General features: G+C 47.6%; 1 protein-coding gene across 1 annotated transcript; it reads right to left on the bottom strand.

Moving 5' to 3' along the window:
- Positions 1-518: 518 nt before the first annotated feature.
- On the bottom strand, positions 519-22,267 carry LOC133358473 (putative per-hexamer repeat protein 5). The gene is made up of 9 exons (XM_061576785.1): positions 22,213-22,267; positions 17,039-17,116; positions 15,490-15,546; positions 14,391-14,511; positions 12,606-13,525; positions 11,618-11,738; positions 8,726-10,908; positions 7,557-7,664; positions 519-6,170 (listed from the first exon to the last, which is right to left on the bottom strand). The coding sequence occupies exons 2-9, from the start codon at positions 17,088-17,090 to the stop codon at positions 6,019-6,021; spliced, it is 3,714 nt and encodes a 1,237-aa protein (XP_061432769.1). The 5' UTR covers positions 17,091-17,116; positions 22,213-22,267; the 3' UTR covers positions 519-6,018.
- Positions 22,268-22,581: the final 314 nt, after the last annotated feature.

Below are 22,581 nucleotides of genomic sequence, written 5' to 3'. Positions count from 1 at the left end.
AGTGCAGTGTATAGTGTAGTGTGTAGTAGTGCTGGAATGGAAGGATGGACCGCCACTACCCAACACGCTGCCGCCGCCACCGCGACCCTCACCAGGACCAGCGGACAGAGAAACGACGGAACGAACTACCGGTGCATCTCCCAAGACGTTCATGTGTCAGAGTCAGAATCGGAATATTTATTTCGATTGCAGGAGGTATCCCATGAGCTCTGAAGCTTGTTTTTCTTTCACAGACGTCCAGTTCGGGCCCACGGGCTAAGACCGTTCCAACAACAGTTACAAAAACACGGCAGTGTAGTGCAAAGTACAAAAGAGGTAAATAAATCACCCCACACACAAACACAAACAACACTGAACTTATTCTAGAATTGAAGCTTTCGTGACTGCAGGAATTAATATAGTCATTGGTTCTTTCGGTAAAGTCACTTATGTAGAAATTCGTTTTTAAAATAAATCACAAATAAAATTAAAATAAATCAGTTGTAATTTAAATAAATTAAATCAATTCTAGATTCTAGATTTTTACCTACGTGACTTTACCGAAATAACCAAAGAGTATAAATTAAATCAGTTGTGATTTATTTTTTTATTTTATTTGTGATTTATTTTCATTAAATTAAAATAAATCAGTTGTGATGTATTTTTATTCTATTTGTGATGTATTAACATTTTATTTTATTTCTACATACGTGACTTTACCGAAAGAACCAATGAGTATATTGACTTATTCTTTTTCAGAAAGCGACCCGGGCCCATCGCAAATGATAGCCGCTCAACAAAGTGGCCCCAATCGTTTGGACATTTACAGCAGCAGCAACAGCCAAAATAACCAAAACGATCTCTCTATGTACACGACGCGTGCTGCTGCTGCTGCTGCAGGGCTCAACGAGAATGGAAAGATTGCCGATTGTGTCGATGATGCCGGACCCCATAAAAAAAATTTCGGAGATGATGGCCTTCACTATAGGGTGCTTCAAAACATTTTAAAAACTTTTATCGGGCTGTCGTTTTTAATGGAAAAATAACGGAGGATAATACACTGTAACATGATAACAAATTGAACGTTAACATCTCCAAAAAGTCTCTCCCATGTGTTTCGCCATCGCTGTCAACGCATTGCCTGGAATCTTCTCCAGGTGTTCTCCAGAGCCCGGAGGAGGCAGCACATTTCTCGTGGCAGCTGTTGCAATTTCTCACGAGTGTTAACATGTTTCTGTTAAAGCGCCCTGCATATAGACAGATGTACACGTATACACAACTATACAAAAGTGTAAGTGGAATACTGGGTGAACAATTTGCGTGTTTAATTTTAAGCCGGTTTGAATTAACAAAAGGCAAACGGGGTTCGGTGTCATTTGTCGCGACACGCTCCGAGGGTTCGCCGTGGTGACAATGATCGCGACAAGCGGGTGGCACGTCACGATCCACGTGTCGAACCTCTTCTGTACCGCACCGCCGCACGTAGCCAACCGCGCGAATCGGAGGTGCGCACAGGGTAAGGACAACAGACTGACACGCAACAGGCGGGGTCTATGGTGCAGTGGTGAGTTTATGGTGCGGTGATGAGTCTGGTGCAGTGTTGAGTCTATTGTGCAATGGTGAGTCTATGGTGCAGTGTTGAGTCTATGGGCAGTGATGAGTCTATGGGCAGTGATGAGTCTATGGCAGTGATGAGTCTATGGTGCAGTGTTGAGTCTATGCGCAGTGTTGAGTCTATGGTGCAGTGTTGAGTCTATGGTGCAGTGATGAGTCTATGGGCAGTGATGAGTCCATGGTGCAGTGATGAGTCTATGGGCAGTGTTGAGTCTATGGTGCAGTGATGAGTCTATGGGCAGTGATGAGTCTATGGGCAGTGATGAGTCCATGGTGCAGTGTTGAGTCTATGGTGCAGTGTTGAGTCTATGGTGCAGTGATGAGTCTATGGTGCAGTGGTGAGTTTATGGTGCGGTGATGAGTCTGGTGCAGTGTTGAGTCTATGGTGCAGTGATGAGTCTATGATGCAGTGATGAGTCTATGGTGCAGTGATGAGCCTGTGGTGCAGTGTTGAGTCTATGGTGCAGTGATGAGTCTATGGTGCAGTGATGAGTCTATGGTGCAGTGGTGAGTTTATGGTGCAGTGATGAGTCTATGGTTAGTGTTGAGTCTAAGGGCAGTGTTGAGTCTATGGTGCAGTGATGAGTCTATGATGCAGTGATGAGTCTATGGTGCAGTGTTGAGTCTATTGTGCAGTGGTGAGTCTATGGTGCAGTGATGAGTCTATGGTGCAGTGATGAGTCTATTGGCAGTGATGAGTCTATGGGCAGTGATGAGTCTATGGGCAGTGATGAGTCTATGGTGCAGTGATGAGTCTATGGTGCAGTTGTTGAGTCTATGGGCAGTGTTGAGTCTATGGTGCAGTGGTGAGTCTATGGTGTAGTGATGAGTCTATGGTGCAGTGATGAGTCTATTGTGCAGTGGTGAGTCTATGGTGCAGTGATGAGTCTATGGTGCAGTGATGAGTCTATTGGCAGTGATGAGTCTATGGGCAGTGATGAGTCTATGGGCAGTGATGAGTCTATGGTGCAGTGATGAGTCTATGGTGCAGTTGTTGAGTCTATGGGCAGTGTTGAGTCTATGGTGCAGTGGTGAGTCTATGGTGCAGTGATGAGTCTATGGTGCAGTGATGAGTCTATGGGCAGTGTTGAGTCTATGGTGCAGTGGTGAGTCTATGGTGCAGTGATGAGTCTATGGTGCAGTGATGAGTCTATGGGCAGTGTTGAGTCTATGGTGCAGTGACGAGTCTATGGTGCAGTTGTTGAGTCTATGGGCAGTGTTGAGTCTATGGTGCAGTGGTGAGTCTATGGTGCAGTGATGAGTCTATGGTGCAGTGATGAGTCTATGGTGCAGTGATGAGTCTATGGTGTAGTGTTGAGTCTATGGTGCAGTGATGAGTCTACGGTGTAGTGTAGAGTCTATGGGCAGTGTTGAGTCTATGGTGCAGTGTTGAGTCTATGGTGCAGTGATGAGTCTATTGGCAGTGATGAGTCTATGGGCAGTGATGAGTCTATGGTGCAGTGATGAGTCTATTGGCAGTGATGAGTCTATGGGCAGTGATGAGTCTATGGGCAGTGATGAGTCTATGGTGCAGTGGTGAGTCTATGGTGCGGTGATGAGTCTGGTGCAGTGTTGAGTCTATTGTGCAGTGGTGAGTCTATGGTGCAGTGATGAGTCTATGGTGCAGTGATGAGTCTATTGGCAGTGATGAGTCTATGGGCAGTGATGAGTCTATGGGCAGTGATGAGTCTATGGTGCAGTGATGAGTCTATGGTGCAGTTGTTGAGTCTATGGGCAGTGTTGAGTCTATGGTGCAGTGGTGAGTCTATGGTGCAGTGATGAGTCTATGGTGCAGTGATGAGTCTATGGGCAGTGTTGAGTCTATGGTGCAGTGGTGAGTCTATGGTGCAGTGATGAGTCTATGGTGCAGTGATGAGTCTATGGGCAGTGTTGAGTTTATGGTGCAGTGGTGAGTCTATGGTGCAGTGATGAGTCTATGGTGCAGTGATGAGTCTATGGTGCAGTGATGAGTCTATGGTGTAGTGTTGAGTCTATGGTGCAGTGATGAGTCTACGGTGTAGTGTAGAGTCTATGGGCAGTGTTGAGTCTATGGTGCAGTGTTGAGTCTATGGTGCAGTGATGAGTCTATTGGCAGTGATGAGTCTATGGGCAGTGATGAGTCTATGGTGCAGTGTTGAGTCTATGGTGCAGTGTTGAATCTATGGTGCAGAGTTGAGTCTATGGTGCAGTGTTGAGTCTATGGTGCAGTGATGAGTCTATGATGCAGTGTTGAGTCTATGGTACAGTGTTGAGATTCAGTTAAAACTTGAGTGCACTCAAAACAAGGCTGCCATATGCCTTGCATTACGTTGATCTGAATCGGCTTAAATCTCGGGATTAAACTTGTTTCTGCGTTTAATTTCATCTGAATCGCAACACTTGAGATTTAAAATGACCGAGGCTTGGGACTTCTTACGCGACGAACATTACTCCCATATCACAGAACGTCGCTTGAAGAAGGAGGGATCTCAGCGGTAGCTCTGTGATATCCGCTTCCGCGGAACATTCTCGAACAACACGATAGGCTCGCACGGCTCGGGAGAGATTTCCCGATCGGATCCTCCGTCTAGCGACACCCAACAGCGGAGCAATCGGGGATACCATTGGCAGGGAGGGAGTGGGGGGGTAAAGTTGATGTAATTTATTTAATTTTAAAACAAGATTCAAGATTTCCACTGGGGGGTTAATCCACGGTGGTGTGAGGGGACCAGTAGGCGCTGGGCTCGCGATCCAGACATTGCCAGTTCGACTCCCATCTCCCGGCAGCGCGTCATGTATGTTGAACTTCTTGACGGACCGCGGACGCTAAACGGTTGTCGGTTTAGCAACAGGAATAATCAAACGTAGAATGCGGCATTCCGTCCAAGGATTTCCCCAATGCGCCAGAGGTCACAAACGGGTTTTGATTCCTTACCCGTACCCGGCCGCACCAGGGTCACAAACGGGTACCCGTACCCGTACCCGGCCGGGTACGGGTAGCCGGGTATCGGGTAGGGTACGGGTATCGAGTACCCGATTGCGACCTCTGGGATGAAGCCATGTTGCAGGCGCGGGTGGGTTAATTCTAGGAACTTGAACTGTGAGAAGAGACAAGACGTTGGGAAATGAGTGACAAACGGTTACTCACCAGTGACTCACGGCCTTCTCACTCATTGGTTGGGGTGAGTCACGTGCGGCTACCCGTACCCGTACCCGGCCGCACCAGGGTCGCAAACGGGTACCCGTACCTAGCCGGGTACGGGTAGCCGGGTATCGGATAGGGTATGGGTATCGGGGGGTACCCGATTGCGACCTCTGCAATGCGCCAATGCGTGAAGAGCAGGAAACTAAAAAGCGCAACCAGGGCGACCAACCATACTAAGGAGTGGGGTGCAGCATCACGGGGTAACCAAACTCTGGGTAGGGTACCCGTGATGCTGCGCCCAGTGCCGGATGAAGCTACGTGCGGGGCCTGTAGCATATGATGTTATAAACGGGCCCTAAATTGAAAGAAACACTTAAATATTAAAACACAATTTTTTTACTTGCATAGTCAAGTAATTGCAATTTTTTTCATTTTCTTGACAGCCAGATAATACGACGAATCGGTAACCATAAACACCCGGTCGTTCATAAAACTTGAAGGCGGTATAGTGCTATAGTAATAGAGCAAGTGCAAAATCACTGCCTCGGAATTGATAGCTCGAAAGCATTTAGCGCGGGGCCCTTGAAAGTGCGGGGCCCGTAGCATTTGCTACTTTTGCTACGAGGATCATCCGACACTTACTGCGCCCCTTGTTGAGTCGGGCGGGCGAGCCGGCGGGCGGTGGTGGTGGCGGCAACGCCGCTGCACGAAGCCTCTAATCCAGCACTGCGCGGCGGCAAGCAGCGAGGGTTGGCGGATCACACACAGATGTTAGGAAAACTCCCACCCCGCCCCCCCTCCATGCCATGGTCCCACCGTGGGTGGCCGTCCAAGATGGGGGAAGGGGACGGAGGACCGGGCCAAGATGAGAGGGTGACGGAGAGGGGAGGAGAAAGACGAAGAGGCTGCATCAGCGTCTCGACGCTGCTGCTGCTGCTGGACATGGGAGGAGGAGGAGCCGAGTCTGTTTTCACAGTGGGCTGGGATTGGGGGAGAGTGGGCGTGTCTAAACATGAGTCACGTGGTTCACGGGAGACGTGAGCTGCTTTAGAGAGAGAGAGAAGTGGAGATCTGTAGATGAGAGGGGAAGGGGTTCCGAGTTGAGGCGGTGGTGGAGGGGGTGACCACACAGGAGCCACGTGGTTCAGGGGAGCCCTGAGCTGACATAGGCGATGTAAGATTTCTGGGGGGTACCCCCCCCCCCCCCCCCGCCGCCGTGGTGTGAACGCGGCTCGGCTCGGCAGAGGCAGGAGACCTACCCCCCTCGGGGAGGGGGATGGGGATGATGGCCGCCGGGTTCCTCAGTCCTGGAATTTGTTGAAGTTTGTGTACATCTGTTGGATGTCCTCCATCTTCATCTCGGAGTCGGAGTCGGAGTCGCTGGACGAGTCGGAGCTAGACGAGTCGGAGCTTGAATGGCCATGCTCAGTATCGCTGCTCGAGGAGTGGGAGTCTGAGGGGGGGAGTGGGGAGTGGGAGACAAAGAGAGGCCAAGTGGAAACGTGATCCTTTGCGGGGGGGGGCAGGGGGGGGGGGTCGCAGTTATCACTTGGAACGGGAGACTGAGGGGGAGTCGTAAGGAGGAGTGTTTTAAAACGGATTGGTCCACACCAGAAACAGCCTTCTTTAGAGGCTCGTCTCAAAGGTGTCAGACCGGAGAACGCCAAAAGGCGAACAGGCACAAGGACAATGCAGGGCATTTATAGCTCGGGGTGAGCAACTGTACCATGGGATACCTTTTGCTGCTGCAGTTTTGCGCATCAAGGACGGGGCGACGTGGCCCACAAAAGTGACACCGCAGCCGCCAAACTCGGAACTGAGCTCTCGATCGCGCGGAACGGGCTGCTGGCGACGTATAATCCTTGCCTCCGACGGTGCGTCGGTACACGCGGACACTTTTGCTGGTGCGGGAGTCGCGACCGGCATCGTCAGGCGATCGCCACAAATTGCGTGGCCACCCCCACGCTGAATAACCCCCCCCCCCCTCCTCCCTCCCTCACTCTCTGCAAAAGATCTCAAACCATTTTTCTTCCACGCGTTTGTCACACTCATGTGGGGGTGTTTCCGCTGTCCTTGCCAACCTTCTTCACGCTGCCCTGTCCTGCGCCATCTCTCTTTCCGCTCCTCGGGCCACCGTGCCCAATCGCACCACTGATATATACAGGTAGTCCCCGACTTACGATGGAGATGCGTTACGACGACCCTATCGTACGTCGAAAATATCGTAAGTCGAAAATGGCCTCGCCTACTCAGGAGTCTTAAAGAATGGTGATAATTTAGCAAAACAGAGCAATTTACAGTACCGTACTGTATAAACTATATACTGTATGTATTTCTTAATTGCAATAATGCTTTCTTCACTAAAATTGGACCTTGAAACACAAAAAACACAGAAAAAAATACACGCGCTAATACCGTGACAACTTAACTCCGTCGACCGCTGGTGAGAGTGAGAGGCATCACACAAGGCGGGAGATGCGTACGGTACATCCCGACAACGTCCCAACGTACAGTATCGTACCTCGTACGCTGCTGCGTTTGCCGGCCGCGCGAAATGTAAAATATTTTACAATTTTGTCGTATCGCTATCGCCGTCGTAAGATCCAAATATTGTAAGTCGGACCATCGTAAGTCGGGGACTACCTGTATCTATAGATCTCAATCTCTCTCTCTAAGCCATCTCAAGCCTCCGGTTAATCACGGGAATCCCTGAGAGAGAGAGGGAGAGACCAACACCCCCGTGGATTAAACCCAGGACCTCAGCAGCGCTGGCTCCTGTGCCTCCGACAACGGCCATTCTACAAAGAGGCCCCCTTGAGTTCCCGTGAGCCCCACTCACCGTTCGTGCTGCAATGCTCGTGGATTAAATAGATGATGGCTCCCACTACGCTGAGCAGGAGGACCGGGACGAGGGTCGTGAGAAGGATGAGGGCCCACAGCGGGAACCCTGAGTGGACAACGGCAAGACAGCCACGCGCATGGTTAGCGCCGTCGCCGCCACAATCATCGACAGCCGTGGTCAGTCCGCTGCTGGACCAAGGACAAAGCCGTTCGCCATGCCTCGCCGACCCGCAACGCCCACCCCAACGAGCCGTCTTATCGCCTCTGGCCTCTCAGAGAGTGGAACGACATGTATAACCGACTACCGCATATCCAACCGCCGCATATATATCCGACCCGAGCAATTTAAAAACACCAGCGCCAAAGTCGTTTGTACACAAACGGTAGATCGTTAATGGAGGGTTTTAAAAAATAGTAATTAAAATACTAAAACGCACGATGCTCACATCTTGGAGCTCTTTGTGTATTTGCGTTTGCCCTCCAGATGAAATTGATGTCGACGGCTAAATTTCTTGTTGTAGTACTGTAAACAAGAAAGTTTGGTTCACGCTAATGACAAATGTTTGATGGCCCGCCAGTTGTCGATGTCACATTGACAGTTTCGGTAGTCCCGGCTACGGTTGGCAACGAAGAGGCCGGAGGTTTGAAATGGGTTGTTTTTGCCGATATCGACAGAGTCTCTTGAGCACCCGTGGTATGACGGGTTGTCTCCTTACCAGCTGTGTTAGAACTGGTAGTGAATATACCAGCTGTGTTAGAACCAGTAATTTCTACAGCAGTTGTGTTAGAACCTGTAGTTTCTTTAACAGCTGTGTTCAAACTGGTCGTGAATTTACCAGATGTGTTAGAACTAGTAATTTCTACAGCAGGTGTGTTAGAACCAGTGATTTCTACAGCAGGGGTGTTAGAACCGATAGTTTGTTGAGCAGCTGTGTTAAAATTGGAAGTTCCAGGAGGAGGTGTGTCTAGACTGGTAGTTCCTGAAGCAGGTGTGTTAATACTGGTAGTGTGTACTGTAGGAGTGTTAAGACTGGTAGTGTCTACTGTAGGAGTGTTAAATCTCATAGTTTCTACAGTAGGAGTGTTAAGACTGGTAGTTTCTACAGTAGGAGTGTTAAGACTGGTAGTTTTTTACAGTAGGAGTGTTAAGACTAGTAGTTTCCTTACCAGTAGTAGGTTCAGGTGCTTGAGTTGTGACGTAACTGGTTGTTTCTTGAGATTCTGTGTTCTCGGACGTTTCTTGAGGGGATGTGTTAAAATCGCTCGTTTGTGTTTCTTCTGTGTCTGTTACTGGGCTAGTGACTGTGCCCGTGTCTGTTCCTGGATTGGTGACGGTACCTGTGCCTGTTTCTGAGTCGGGGACTGTACCAGTGCCTGTTTCTGGGTCGGGGACTGTACCGGTGTCTGTTGCTGGGTTACTGACTGTGCCCGTGTCTGTTACTGGATTGGTGACGGTACCTGTGCCTGTTTCTGGGTTAGTAACTCTGCTCGTGTCTATTATTGGGTTGGTGACTGTACCTGTGCCTGTTACTGGGTTACTGACTGTGCCCGTGTTTGTTACTGGGTTAGTGACTGTGCCCGTGTTTGTTACTGGGTTAGTGACTGTGCCGGTGCCTGTTACTGGGTTAGTCACTGTACCGGTGCCAGTTACTGGGTTAGTCACTGTACCAGTGCCTGTTACTGGGTTAGTCACTGTACCAGTGTCTGTTACTGGGTTAGTCATTGTACCAGTGCCTGTTACTGGGTTACTGACTGTTCCCGTGTTTGTTATTGGGTTAGTGACTGTACCGGTGCCGGTTACTGGATTGGTGACTGTACCGGTGCCGGTTACTGGATTGGTGACTGTACCTGTGCCTGTTACTGGGTTAGTCACTGTGCCGGTGCCTGTTACTGGGTTAGTCACTGTGCTCGTGCCTATTATTGGGTTAGTAACTGTGCCCGTGCCTGTTACTGGGTTAGTCACTGTGCTCGTGTCTATTATTGGGTTAGTAACTGTACCAGTGTCTGTTACTGGGTTAGTCACTGTACCAGTGTCTGTTACTGGGTTAGTCACTGTACCAGTGCCTGTTACTGGGTTAGTCACTGTACCGGTGTCTGTTCCTGGGTTAGTCACTGTACCAGTGTCTGTTACTGGGTTAGTCACTGTACCAGTGTCTGTTACTGGGTTAGTCACTGTAGCCGTGTTTGTTACTGGGTTAGTGACTGTACCAGTGTCTGTTACTGGGTTAGTCACTGTACCAGTGTCTGTTACTGGGTTAGTCACTGTACCAGTGTCTGTTACTGGGTTAGTCACTGTACCAGTGTCTGTTACTGGGTTAGTCACTGTACCAGTGTCTGTTACTGGGTTAGTCACTGTACCAGTGTCTGTTACTGGGTTAGTAACTGTACCAGTGTCTGTTGCTGGGTTACTGACTGTGCCCGTGTCTGTTACTGGGTTAGTCACTGTAGCCGTGTTTGTTACTGGGTTAGTGACTGTACCAGTGTTTGTTACTGGGTTAGTAACTGTACCGGTGTCTGTTGCTGGGTTACTGACTGTGCCCGTGTCTGTTACTGGGTTAGTCACTGTAGCCGTGTTTGTTACTGGGTTAGTGACTGTACCAGTGTTTGTTTCTGGGTTAGTAACTGTACCGGTGTCTGTTGCTGGGTTACTGACTGTGCCCGTGTCTGTTACTGGGTTAGTCACTGTAGCCGTGTTTGTTACTGGGTCGGTGACTGTACCAGTGCCTGTTTCTGGGTTAGTAACTGTACCGGTGCCGGTTACTGGGTTAGTAACTGTACCCGTGTCCGTTACTGGGTTACTGACTGTGCCCGTGTCTGTTACTGGATCGGTGACTGTACCGGTGTCTGTTACTGGGTAGGTGACTGTAGCGGTGTCTGTTGCTGGGTTACTGACTGTGCCCGTGTCTGTTATTGGGTTAGTGGCTGTACCCGTGCCTGTTACTGGTTTGGTGACTGTCGCTGTCTCTGTGTTCACATCAGTGACTGTTATTGTTTCTGTGATGGTCATCGGTTCAGTGGTCGTTGCCGGTTCCGTGTCCGTCACAACGTCCGTGACCACCGTTGACGACGGCTCCGTGACCGTCATCGTTTCGGTGAAGGTCGACAGCTCCGTGACCGTCATCGTTTCGGTGAAGGTCGACAGCTCCGTGACCGTCATCGTTTCGGTGAAGGTCGACAGCTCCGTGACCCCTTCAGTGACCGTCGACAGCTCCTCGAAGGAGATCTCAATGGTGGCGCTGCCTCCGTCAACGATGCATGAGTAGTTGCCTGCGTCCAGCTCCGTAAGGGGACGGAGGAAGCGAATGATGTTGCAGTTCAAGTCGACTCCCGAGGCAAAGTTGACCGCGTCACTGTCGGCAAGGCGGGACGAACAGCAAAACCATTTAAACAATTACATTTTTTATTTCACCAGGTGAGGCGCACTGAGCTGCTATATACGCATCCACAGCTCCCTCCTTCATCTACAGCTCCCTTCTTCATCTACAGCTCTCTCCTTCATCCACAGCTCTCTCCTTCATCCACAGCTCTCTTCTTCATCCACAGCTCCCTCCTTCATCCACAAGCTCCCTTCTTCATCCACAGCTCCCTCCTTAATCCAGAGCTCCCTCCTTCACACACAGCTCTCTCCTTTATCCACAGCTAGCTCCTTCACCTACAGCTCCCTCATTCACACACAGCTCTCTCCTTCATCCACAGCTCTCTCCTTTATCCACAGCTAGCTCCTTCACATACAGCTCCCTCCTTCATCTACAGCTCCCTCCTTCATCCATAGCTCACTCCTCTCCCATCACTGCTGCCAATGTCTTCCTCATCCCCGCAGTCCCCTCTCCCACCCCCTCCCCCCACCCCCCCTGTCATCATCCCTGTCTCCTAATTTACATCCATGAATCCCCCTCTGGCGGTTAATCCCGGTCAACTTGGTGCAGGGATTGGAATCGGCCTGCGGGAGGTCGGGGATGCCAACATATAAGTGAAGCTAAAGCAGGATCAGTGGGGCAGTGGAGGGAGTTCTGCAGAGAAGATGGGGGGGGGGGGGGGGGAGAAGGGGCTGCCACCCACCTGATCCACGTGTAATTTGTCCACGGGGAGGAAGGGCAGGCCTTGCAGTAGAGCGTCACGTTCTGCATCCCCACGTACCAGTTGTAGTCACTCGTTGTGATGGTCACAAACAGGGGGTCACCTTAACGCAAACACAACAACAACAACCTTCATTAGCACTAATTGGCAGTGACGTCACCATGGCGTTTGTGGCAGGCTGTGTACACTTTAAGGCCATGTAAAGTGTCGAACACCAGCTGACAGGAGGTCACGGTACAGACCCAGGTGGTGCCATGGGTTGACTGACTAAGACGCAGACACACATACAGATCTCACGTCAGCCTTGTACAATCTTCTATAATATCGTTTTTTTGGGTTAGATCCCGTAAATATATCAATGTGTCGTTAAACCCGCCACCACCTGACACAGCCAATTAGTAAGATTTGTCACGTGAACAGAACATGCCACTTCATTACTAGTGTAGTGGTTACCGCTAGTTCCAAAATGGCGGTCGCGCTGTCCTGAAGCTTTTGTGAAAAATCTGGATTTTGACCCCAGTTTGACATCTGCTTTTCTCATGCTACAGGCAAAAGGCGGGGCTACCCGTGTCGTGGGAGGGGCTACTGGAGTAGTGGGAGGGGCTCCAGGAGTAATGGGAAGGGCTCCCAGAGTTGTGGGAAGGCCTACCTGAGCAAAAGTGAAAGGGGCTTGCTGAAAACACGCGTTTAGAGTACTTGGATGAGAAAATGTGTGGGGTTGACAAAGGAGTAGGAGGGGCCAAAGCCAGAAAAGAGATAATCACTGTGTTACGACTGGTAGTTTCTACAGTAGGAGTGTTAAGACTGGTAGTTTCTACAGTAGGAGTGTTAAGACTGGTAGTTTCTACAGTAGGAGTGTTAAGACTGGTAGTTTCTACAGTAGGAGTGTTAAGACTGGTAGTTTCTACAGTAGGAGTGTTAAGACTGGTAGTTTCTACAGTAGGAGTGTTAAGACTAGTAGTTTCCTTACCAGGAGTAGGTCCAGATGGTGCTTGAGTTGGGATGTAACTGGTTGTTTCTTGAGATCTTGTGTTCTTGGACGTTTCTTGAGATGTGTTAGAATCGCTCGTTTGTGTTTGTCCCGTGCCTGTTACTGGGTTAGTGATTGTAGCGGTGTTTGTTACTGGATTGGTGACTGTAGCGGTGTCTGTTACTGGATTGGTGACTGTAGCGGTGTCTGTTTCTGGATTGGTGACTGTGCCCGTGACTGTAGCGGTGTCTGTTTCTGGATTGGTGACTGTAGCGGTGTCTGTTACTGGGTCGGTGACTGTACCGGTGTCTGTTGCTGGGTTACTGACTGTGCCCGTGTCTGTTACTGGATTGGTGACGGTACCTGTGCCGGTTTCTGGTTCCGTAAATGTTACTGATTCCGTGAATGTTATCGGGTTAGTTTCTGTACCGGTTACTGTTACTTGTTCTGTCATTGTTACTATTTCTGAGTCTGTTATTGGGTTAGTGGCTGTACCCGTGCCTGTTACTGGTTCGGTGACTGTCGCTGGCTCTGTGTTCACATCGGTGACTGTTATTGTTTCTGTGATGGTCATCGGTTCAGTGCTCGTTGCTGGTTCTGTGTCCGTCACTGCCACCGTCGACGACTCCGTGACTTCTTCCGTGACCACCGTCGACGAAGGCTCTGTGACCGTCATCGTTTCGGTGAACGTCGACAGCTCCGTGACCGTCATCGTTTCGGTGAAGGTCGACAGCTCCGTGACCCCTTCAGTGACCGTCGACAGCTCCTCGAAGGAGATCTCAATGGTGGCGCTGCTGCTGTTGCCGTTGCCTTCATCAATGATGCATGAGTATTTGCCTGCGTCCAGCTCCGTGAGGGGACGGAGGAAGCGAATGATGTTGCAGTTCAAGTCGACTTCCGAGGCGAAGTTGACCGCGTCACTGTCGAGAAGGCGGGACGAACAGCAAAACCATTTAAACTATTTCATTTTTTATTTCACCAGGTGAGGCCCACTGAGCTGCAAAATACGCATCTCTCTCCACCCAGCAGCGTATAGATGGTTAAAACCAGAAAGTTTAAGGGCTATAGATTGCTGACGAGTACCTCCATCCACAGCTCCCTGATTCATCCACCACTCCTTCATCCACAGCTCCCTCCTTCATCTACAGCTCCCTTCTTCATCTACAGCTCTCTCCTTCACACACAGCTCTCTCCTTCACACAAAGCTCTCTCTTTCATCCACAGCTCTCTCCTTCATCTACAGCTTGTTCCTTCATCCACAGCTCCCTTCTTCATCTACAGCTCCCTCCTTCATCTACAGCTTGTTCCTTCATCCACAGCTCCCTCCTTCATCCACAGCTCCCTCCTTCACATACAGCTCCCTCCTTCGTCCACAGCTCCCTCCTTCATCCACAGCTCTCTCCTTCACACACAGCTCCCTCCTTCATCCACAGCTCCCTCCTTCATCCACAGCTCCCTCCTTCACATACAGTTCCCTCGTTCACTCACAGCTCCCTCCTTCATCTATAGCTCTCTCCTCTCCCATCACAGCTGCCAATGTCTTCCTCATCCCCACAGTCCCCTCTCCCACTCCGTCCCCCCGCCCCCCCTGTCATCATCCCTGTCTCCTAATTTCCATCCATGAATCCCCCTCTCACGGTTACTCCCGGTCAACTCGGTGCAGGGAATGGAATCGGCCTACAGGAGGTCGGGGATGCCAACGTATAAGTGAAGCTAAAGCAGGATCAGTGGGGCAGTGGAGCGGGTTCTGCAGAGAAGATGGGGGGAGAAGGGGCTGCGACTCACCTGATCCACGTGTAATTTGTCCACGGGGAGGAAGGGCAGGCCTGGCAGTAGAGCGTCACGTTCTCCATCCCCACGTACCAGTTGTAGTCACTCGTTGTGATGTTCACAACCAGCGGGTCACCTTGACGCAAACACAACAACAACAATAACAACCACAACCTTCATTCACACTAATTGGCAGTGACGTCACCATGGCGCTTGTGCCAGGCTGTGTGCACTTTAAGGCCACGTGAAGTGTCGAACACCCGCTGGCAGGTCAAGGGACAGATCCAGGTGGTGCCGTGGGTTGACTGACTGAGACGCAGACACACATACAGATCTCACGTCAGCCTTGTACAATCTTCCATAATACAGTTTTTTTTGGGTTAGATCGTGTATTAAACCCGCCACCACCCAACACCACCCAACACAGCCAACTAGTAAGGGTTGTCACGTAAACAGAACGCGGCCAATTCGTCACTAGTACAGCACACCGGTGTGTTGAAAAGGCAAGCCACAACATTTATAATCTGAGTACGACGTTTCGCCAGAAATTACAACCGGCATCATCAGGCGACAGACAGATTCGTGGCTTTGCTCTCCAACACATCGGTGTGCTGTACTATTAACGAATTGGCCACGTGACACACCTTACTAATTGGCTGTGTCGGGTGGCAGCGGGTTTAACGACACATTTATATATTTACACGATCTAACCCAAAAAAAACCTGCATTATGGATTATATTGGTCGCGAAAGCCTACTATGTCGTGTTACACTTGCAGAATATTCTTCATCTACCCGTCGAGCCCCCCCCCCCCTTTTATATAGGGGCGCCACGGTGGCTAGGAGATGCAGCCGTACGTAGCCAACCGTGCTAATCGTAGGTGTCACCAATTGTTGGTAGCTCCAGTTCTGGCCACCGTTCCCAGCACTCAGCCTGTCGATTCCCAACTAAATCTGCGCGCTGCGCATCTGTGTGTCGATGATTTTAATGATATTAATTAACGTAACATTACATCGAGGTTCCACACGTGCATCTGTCGCTGTTGCCCACCAGCAGAGGCAGTGAGTGAATGGGTGAGGGATTGAGGTGGAGTGGGGAGGAGTCATCACAGTACCTGCAGCTCTCTCAGCTCCGTTGTAGAGAAAATGAGATGGCGTGGCCAAAATCAGCCCTGAAAGAGAGAGAGAGAGAGTTTAAACAGAATCAGAATATTTATTTAGAACACAGAGGGAGGGGGAATCCGATGAGCTATGACCTTCTTGTTTCACAGGTGTCCAGTAAGGGCAACGTCACAATAAACAAACACAATACAAGAACGAAACAGGAGGAGGATTTCTCCACAAATCTGGCTGTCGCCTGATGATGCTAGTTGTAAATACCGGCAAAAACGTCATACTCGAATTGTAAATGTTGTGGGTTTACTCTCCAACACACTGTTTAGTGCTGTACTAGTAACGAAATGGCACGTTTTGTTTACGTGACAGACCTTACTAATTGGCTGTGTCGGGTGGTGGAGGGTTTAACGACACATTCATATTTACGCGCTCTAACCCAAAAAACACTGGTCGTGAAATCCTACGTGTTAAACTGATAGTCAAAACACATGATGGCGGTGCAAGAAAGGTAAACAAGTCACCCAAAAACATACAAATGAAACTAAATCATCCCCATCTTACCAGGCAAAGCCCACCAAGCTTATTTTTAAATCCTTTATATTAAGTTCACTTGCTTGCTTACGACCGTGCAAATCTTTCGGTCGTTTTTTAACCCACTTCCCGTGATCCAATCGAGCTGACATTTTGCACACAGACTCGTTGTGCGTGACAATTAATGTTCGTGAAATTTTCTTTCCAAAATTTTACACTTTTTTGGAACAAATAAATTATATTTAATTACCAATTGCTTAATGGTGGCAGGCAATCATCTGACCCATAGGTGGCAGCCATCTCAAGCCAGATGACGAGAGGACTCTAGCCGCCACGCATATAAAGGATTTATAGTGAAAAACTTTGTTTTTACGGGTTAATTTTTTCAGAAACAACCTGGCCACAAATGATAGCTCAACGAAGTGGCTTATCATGTGGACATTTATAGCAGCAACTTAATCTAAAAAGCTGGAAACACATCCTTTGTTTATATGTATGTTGAACTTCTTTCGCACCGCACGTTGCCAACCATGCTCATCGGAGATGCGGGGAGAAAGACAACAAACTAAACACACAGAAAGCAGTTCTCAAGAAATTAGTTTTCAATTTAGATTTTAAAAGTGCATCATACGTGTTTTTTTTTTATCGAATGAAGATGATGTCTAAAAAAAATAAGAAAAGACTTTGCCATTTGTTTAGATGTTTAAACACCAAATATGCACCTATTACTACAAAGGAATCAAGTCTGCATTAACCACACACAGTCGTGGTAAGACATGCAAACAACATGCTTTGGTAATAATGAAAACATTGTCCTTGAATCAGATTTCCCTACACCAGAGCTACAGCCTCCTCTACGGGCTTGTCTCACCAGCAGTGTTAGAGACCAGAGAACGACGCCAAAAGGCGATCAGCACAAGGGCAATGCAAACATCAAAGCATCTTGATACTGGCCAAAGTGTCCAGTAGAAATCAGATGATCACAATTACAAATAAACAACGCGTGCTTTTGCTCACCATTAAAAAACAGCATGCCTGAAAAAAGCGCGAAGGATCCAGCCTTCGCCATCTTCTCGAGTGAAATCCACAAGGCTCCTTGAAACGAATGGCAGATGGGAGGGGCAACAGGGTGTAAGACATTGAGCGATTGTCACGTTCAAAGACATCTAAACCTCGCCCATCGCGGGTTCACCCCCCCGCCACATCGCGGATTTGACCACTCGCGGCGACTGTGGCTTGACCAATTGTGGTTGGCCGTGATATTCCTGTGCAGTTGTGGATACTATAGAAGTAGTGCACGGTGGGGGGGACACGCGCGCCATCTTGTCTCCATCTCGTCTCCGTATCGTCTCTCGCCCGTCTCTCGCCCGCTTCTGTCTCGTGTCTGTGGCATCTCTGTTTTGACTCCGTCTTATCTCCTTCTTAAATGTTGACTTAAAACTTTCGTGACTGCAGGAATTCATATTTTTTGGTTCTTTCGGTAAAGTCACGTAGATAGAACACTATTAATAGAAAATTAAGTGAATAAAAATAAGAAAAATCTAATAAAAATTATAATAAAAAAACACTCATTGTCTTGTCTACATCTGGTCTCTGTCTCGTTTCCCAAGCGGCCCATCGCGATTCTTAGGCCACGTGGTGGTGTTCCCAGGTCACGTGGTGGTGTTTCCAGGTCACGTGGCGGTGTTCCCAGCCTCCAGTGAGGTTTACCCGTCCACGATTTTTCTGACCCATGTAATTTTTTTTATCCCCAATTCCATCCACTTACTGCACAAGTTACCGCAATGAGAATCTGTGTCTATGCTGGAGGAATCTGATGAGCTATGAAGATTTATTTATTTTATTTTACAGATGTCCAGTTATATTTAACACGAGACAATAATCACATTTTATACTTAAAACGCTTCCCGTTCAACGTGTTGGGTCGATGTAGGGTAACATAAAACAAAAGGAAGGGGTGGGTGTCGTATTACGCACCATGAACCCAACAAGCCCTCTAGTTTCCACATTGATATACCTTGCTGATCTCGTCAAGAAGCATAAACCATCAAGCCAACTCCGGTGGTCATCCTCGCAGCAGCAGTCACCGCATCATCGCTCAGCGCTTTCAGATGCTATATACACTACACTATACACTACTATAGACTACACTACTGTACACTATACACTACACTACTATACACTACACTATACACGACACTATACACTATACACGACACTATACACTATACACTACACACCGAAACACTACTATACACTGCATAACTATATTGCTACACACTACACTACTATACACTACACTATACACTACACTACTATACACTACACTATACGCTACACAACTATACACTACATTATACACTTTACTACGATACAATACACTATACACTACTATACATTACTGTACACTACACTACGATACTCTACACTACTATACTATACACTACTAAACACTGCACTACAAACTACCCTTTTGGCGAACCATCGAACAAAGATGGCGTTACCGTTTCGCGCGGCACTTTTCAGCAGATGCGCTTCTGCGGCCGTCTGGAACGGATTATAGATTTGACGTTTTCGTGACTGCAAGGATTCATACTCTTAGGTTCTTTCGGTAAAGTCACGTAGGTAAAAAAAGAATAATACAAAATAAAATAATAATAAATGGAAATAACTACATTATTATTTATTATTTGATTTGATTATTATTTTTAATACAATAAAATAATAATAAATGAAAACTAAATGTTTATTTTTTATTTTACTTTATTATTATTCTTCTTTTTTACCTACGTGACTTTACCGAAAGAACCTAAGAGTAAGTCACTGGGAGCCGTGGCACTTTTAAATCATCATTTAGATTGACAAACCTGGTGAGATGAAAAAAAAATAGTTTAGCTGTATTCGAATATATATTTTTAAAGTAATCTGTTAACCTTTCCTACGCTTTGCACTCCCATCGTGTTTTTGTGTATATTGTGTGTTGTTGTAAAGCTCCCTGCCCCCTACTGGACATCTGTGAGTAAAGAGCTTCATAGCTCATCGGATTCCTCCTGTGAATACAGATTCTGATCCTTGAGTTTGCGTATCGCGGATTTTGCCGATGGGCGAGGGTTTGGTGCATTCGCTATCTTCAACAGAATCAGATCAAATTTCGATGTAAAGCTTTCGTGACTGCAGGGATTCCTCTTCTTGGTTCTTTCGATAAAGTCACGTAGAATGGAAATAATAAAATAATAAAAATAAAACAACAACAGACCTGTTCTTCACCTGAGGACGGCTGCTTGCGTTGTGGCCGAAACGTCGTGAGAATTATTTTATAATGTTTTATTTTTATTATTTTATTATTTCCATTCTACGTGACTTTACCGAAAGAACCAAGAAGAAGAATCAGATCAGATTATATTTATTTACATGATTACTTAAACAAGTGTGCTAGCGTGTTTTACCACGACTAACGTGTGCGATTAATGCAGACTTGATGCCTTTGTAGTACCAAGCATCTAAGTTGGTGTTTATACATCGTAACGCCTCCTTATGATTCCCAGGAATGATAACGCCTTTTATTATGCTTTTGTTAGTGATAATCTGAATAAAAAAAACCATGTACGATGCACTTTTAAATCATAGAAATTGACAAGTCATTTCTTTCGAACTGCTGTTTGCGTGTTAGTTTGCTGTACCCCCCCCCCCACCGCACCTTCGATTAGCACGGATGGCTACGTACGGTGGTGTGAAAGAAGCTTAACGTGCATCAGAGGTCGCAAACGGGTTTTGATTCCTTACCCGTACCCGTACCCGGCCGCACCAGGGTCGAAAATGGGTACCCATACCCGTACCCGGCCGGGTACGGGTACCCGTTCCCTACCCGTACCCGTACCCTACCCGAAATGAGTGACAAACGGTTACTCACCAGTGGCTCCCGGCCTATCCGTACCCGTACCCGGCCGCACCAGGGTCGCAAATGGGTACCCATACCCGTACCCGGCCGGGTACGGGTACCCGTACGCTACCCGTACCCGTACCCTACCCGAAATGAGTGACAAACGGTTACTCACTAGTGACTCACGGCCTACCCGTACCCGTACCCGGCCGCACCAGGGTCGCAAACGGCTGCCCGTACCTGGCCGGGTACGGGTAGCCGGGTATCGGGTAGGGTACGGGTATCGGGTACCCGGTTGCGACCTCTGACGTGCATGCACACGTGCAAAAGGGTGTTTGTTGTGTACGTTGACTTTGCTCATCGCGGATTTGCCGATCGCAGCCGTTTCCAAGAACGTCACTCCCCGCGATAGGCAAGGGCTTGGTGTATTGGTTCTATTCAGCAGAATCAGAATCGTGATTTATACCGGAGGAGGAATATGCTTAGCCATGCAGCTCTATTTTTTTCACAGATGTCCAGAAAACTGGTGACGACATGATGGTTACTATGATACGCATCGTAAGCAGTGCCGGATTATCCAAGTAACAAGGCCGGTAGCCATGGAGTCAACATTGGGGGGACCAAATCTTTCAGGGTGTCTGGTGGTCCCATCCCAGAAAAATATCTAAATTTGAAAACGAATTTTCTGCCTAAAATATTCAAAAATTCACTAACACATGGGGTGGACTTTTTTCTTCTTCACAATGTCTAAAAGTGTATTGTATTACATTGGTCTGTTTTAACTTTTTTTTTACCATTTCTTGTTTCATTGTATGTAATGGCAGAGATTAGGGATTAATAAAGTACAACCATAACCACAATCATATGAACAGAAATCTATGCATTGATTTATATGAAGACAAATACAGATATTGTGGCCAAGGTTTAGCAAATAGTTGTTTTTATTTACATAGCAATTATTTTAAGCATATTTTAATATTTGGGGGGATGTGTCCCCCCAATAGATATTATAATTACCGCCTTTCTTAGTAGCAAAAGTAGAATACGCTACGGGCCCCGCACTTTCAAGGGCCCCGCGCTAAACGCTTTCAAGCTGTCAATTACGGTTCAGTGATTCTGCACTTGCTCTATTACTATAGCACTATACCGCCTTCAACTTTTATGAACGACTGGGTGTTTAAGGTTAGCGATTTGTCGTATTTTCTGGCTGCATCGCAAATGAAACATTCAATTATTTTACTATGCAAGTAAAACAATTTGTGTTTAATATTTAAGTGTTTATTTTATTTTATTTAGGGCCCCTTTATAGCATATGCTACAGGCCCCACACTTAGCTTTATCCGGCACTGATAGTAAGGTATAAAATCAGACCTCCCTTGGAAAATCGCCAGGCAGCTGTGGCTATACGGGGTCCATCAGCCGTGCAAACACAACAGATAAACTCAGCCACTCATTTAATCTGAGATCATTATATTCTATTGATTCGGCGCAGTAAATCTAACATCATTCTGTTCGATGATTCAACACGTCGATTCAACACGGTCAGTTAATTGTGTTCTGTGATTGAACACGGTGGTTCAAAACAGTAAATCTAGCATCATTCTATTCTATGATGCAACACATTGATGAGACTCATTTAATCTAGCATGATGATAGTCTATGATTCAATCTCGTATCATTCAACGTTACAACCAATCTACCATCATGATTCAACACAGTCAACCCATCATAATTCTATTCAGTAATTCAACAAGCTCGATCTAACATCATGGTATTCAGCGATTCAACACAGTCAACCCATAATAATTCTATTAAATAATTCAACACGGTCGATCTAACTCCATGATATTCAGTGATTCCACACAGTCAACCTGTTATAATTACATTAAATAATTCAACACGGCCAATCTAACATCATAATATCCCGTGATTCAACAGTCAACCCATCATAACTCTATTAAATAATTCAACACCGTCGATCTAACAGCATAATATTCCGTGATTCAACACAGTCAACCCATCATCATTATATTCAATAATTCAACACCGTCTATCTAACAGCATAACATTCCGTGATTCAACACAGGCAACCCATCATAATTCTATTAAATAATTCAACACCGTCGATCTAACATCATAATATTCCGTGATTCAACACAGTCAACCCATCATCATTCTATCCAATAATTGCGTGCATAATTCACGCTGCGTGCCTAAAAATCCACGACGCAAAATCGAGTCGACGACGCAAACTTGACGCTTGGACAAATTCAACGCAGCTCTTGCCAAGATTGCCCCGAACGTAAATTACCTTGAAGAGGAGGAGGAGGGAGGAGGGTGGAGAAAGAGATCCCGATGTGCTTAAGGGATGTGAAGGCGTCTTCTCCACGTGTTCCCCGAGACTGTCCAACACTCTCGTTTCATCGGCTCAGCCGGTGGTCAAGATGCAGACTCGTCCGTGTGCCTGCGTGTCATCGGTGCTGAGTTGATAAAAGCACTTTCTGACCTCCTACCCCCAGACAGCCCGCTAAATACTTAGACGGAGGTGGGGTGCTATCGGTGTGTGTGTGAGTGAGTGCGTGTGTGTGTGTGCGCGCGCGTTGTGTATACGTGTGTGCGAGTTCCTTGCGTGCTGCGTCTGCGTGTGTGTGCGTGTCTATATATATAGATATGGGTACTA

This window comes from Lethenteron reissneri, chromosome 62 (assembly GCF_015708825.2).
Source record: "Lethenteron reissneri isolate LAM-NWPU_2019-01 chromosome 62, ASM1570882v1, whole genome shotgun sequence".
NCBI classification, from domain to species: domain Eukaryota; kingdom Metazoa; phylum Chordata; class Hyperoartia; order Petromyzontiformes; family Petromyzontidae; genus Lethenteron; species Lethenteron reissneri.
This window is presented reverse-complemented; position numbering and strand designations above follow the sequence as displayed.

Bases quoted from the DNA above. Each gene is read 5' to 3' on its own strand.
- LOC133358473 (XM_061576785.1), bottom strand. From the start codon at position 17,090: ATGGCGAAGGCTGGATCCTTCGCGCTTTTTTCAGGCATGCTGTTTTTT. The intron at 14,512-15,489 runs GTACTGTGATGA...GTTTGCGTCAAG, and splicing joins CGGAGCTGAGAGAGCTGCAG to GTGACCCGCTGGTTGTGAAC. The intron at 13,526-14,390 runs GTGAGTCGCAGC...CCTTCTCGACAG, and splicing joins ACAAATTACACGTGGATCAG to TGACGCGGTCAACTTCGCCT.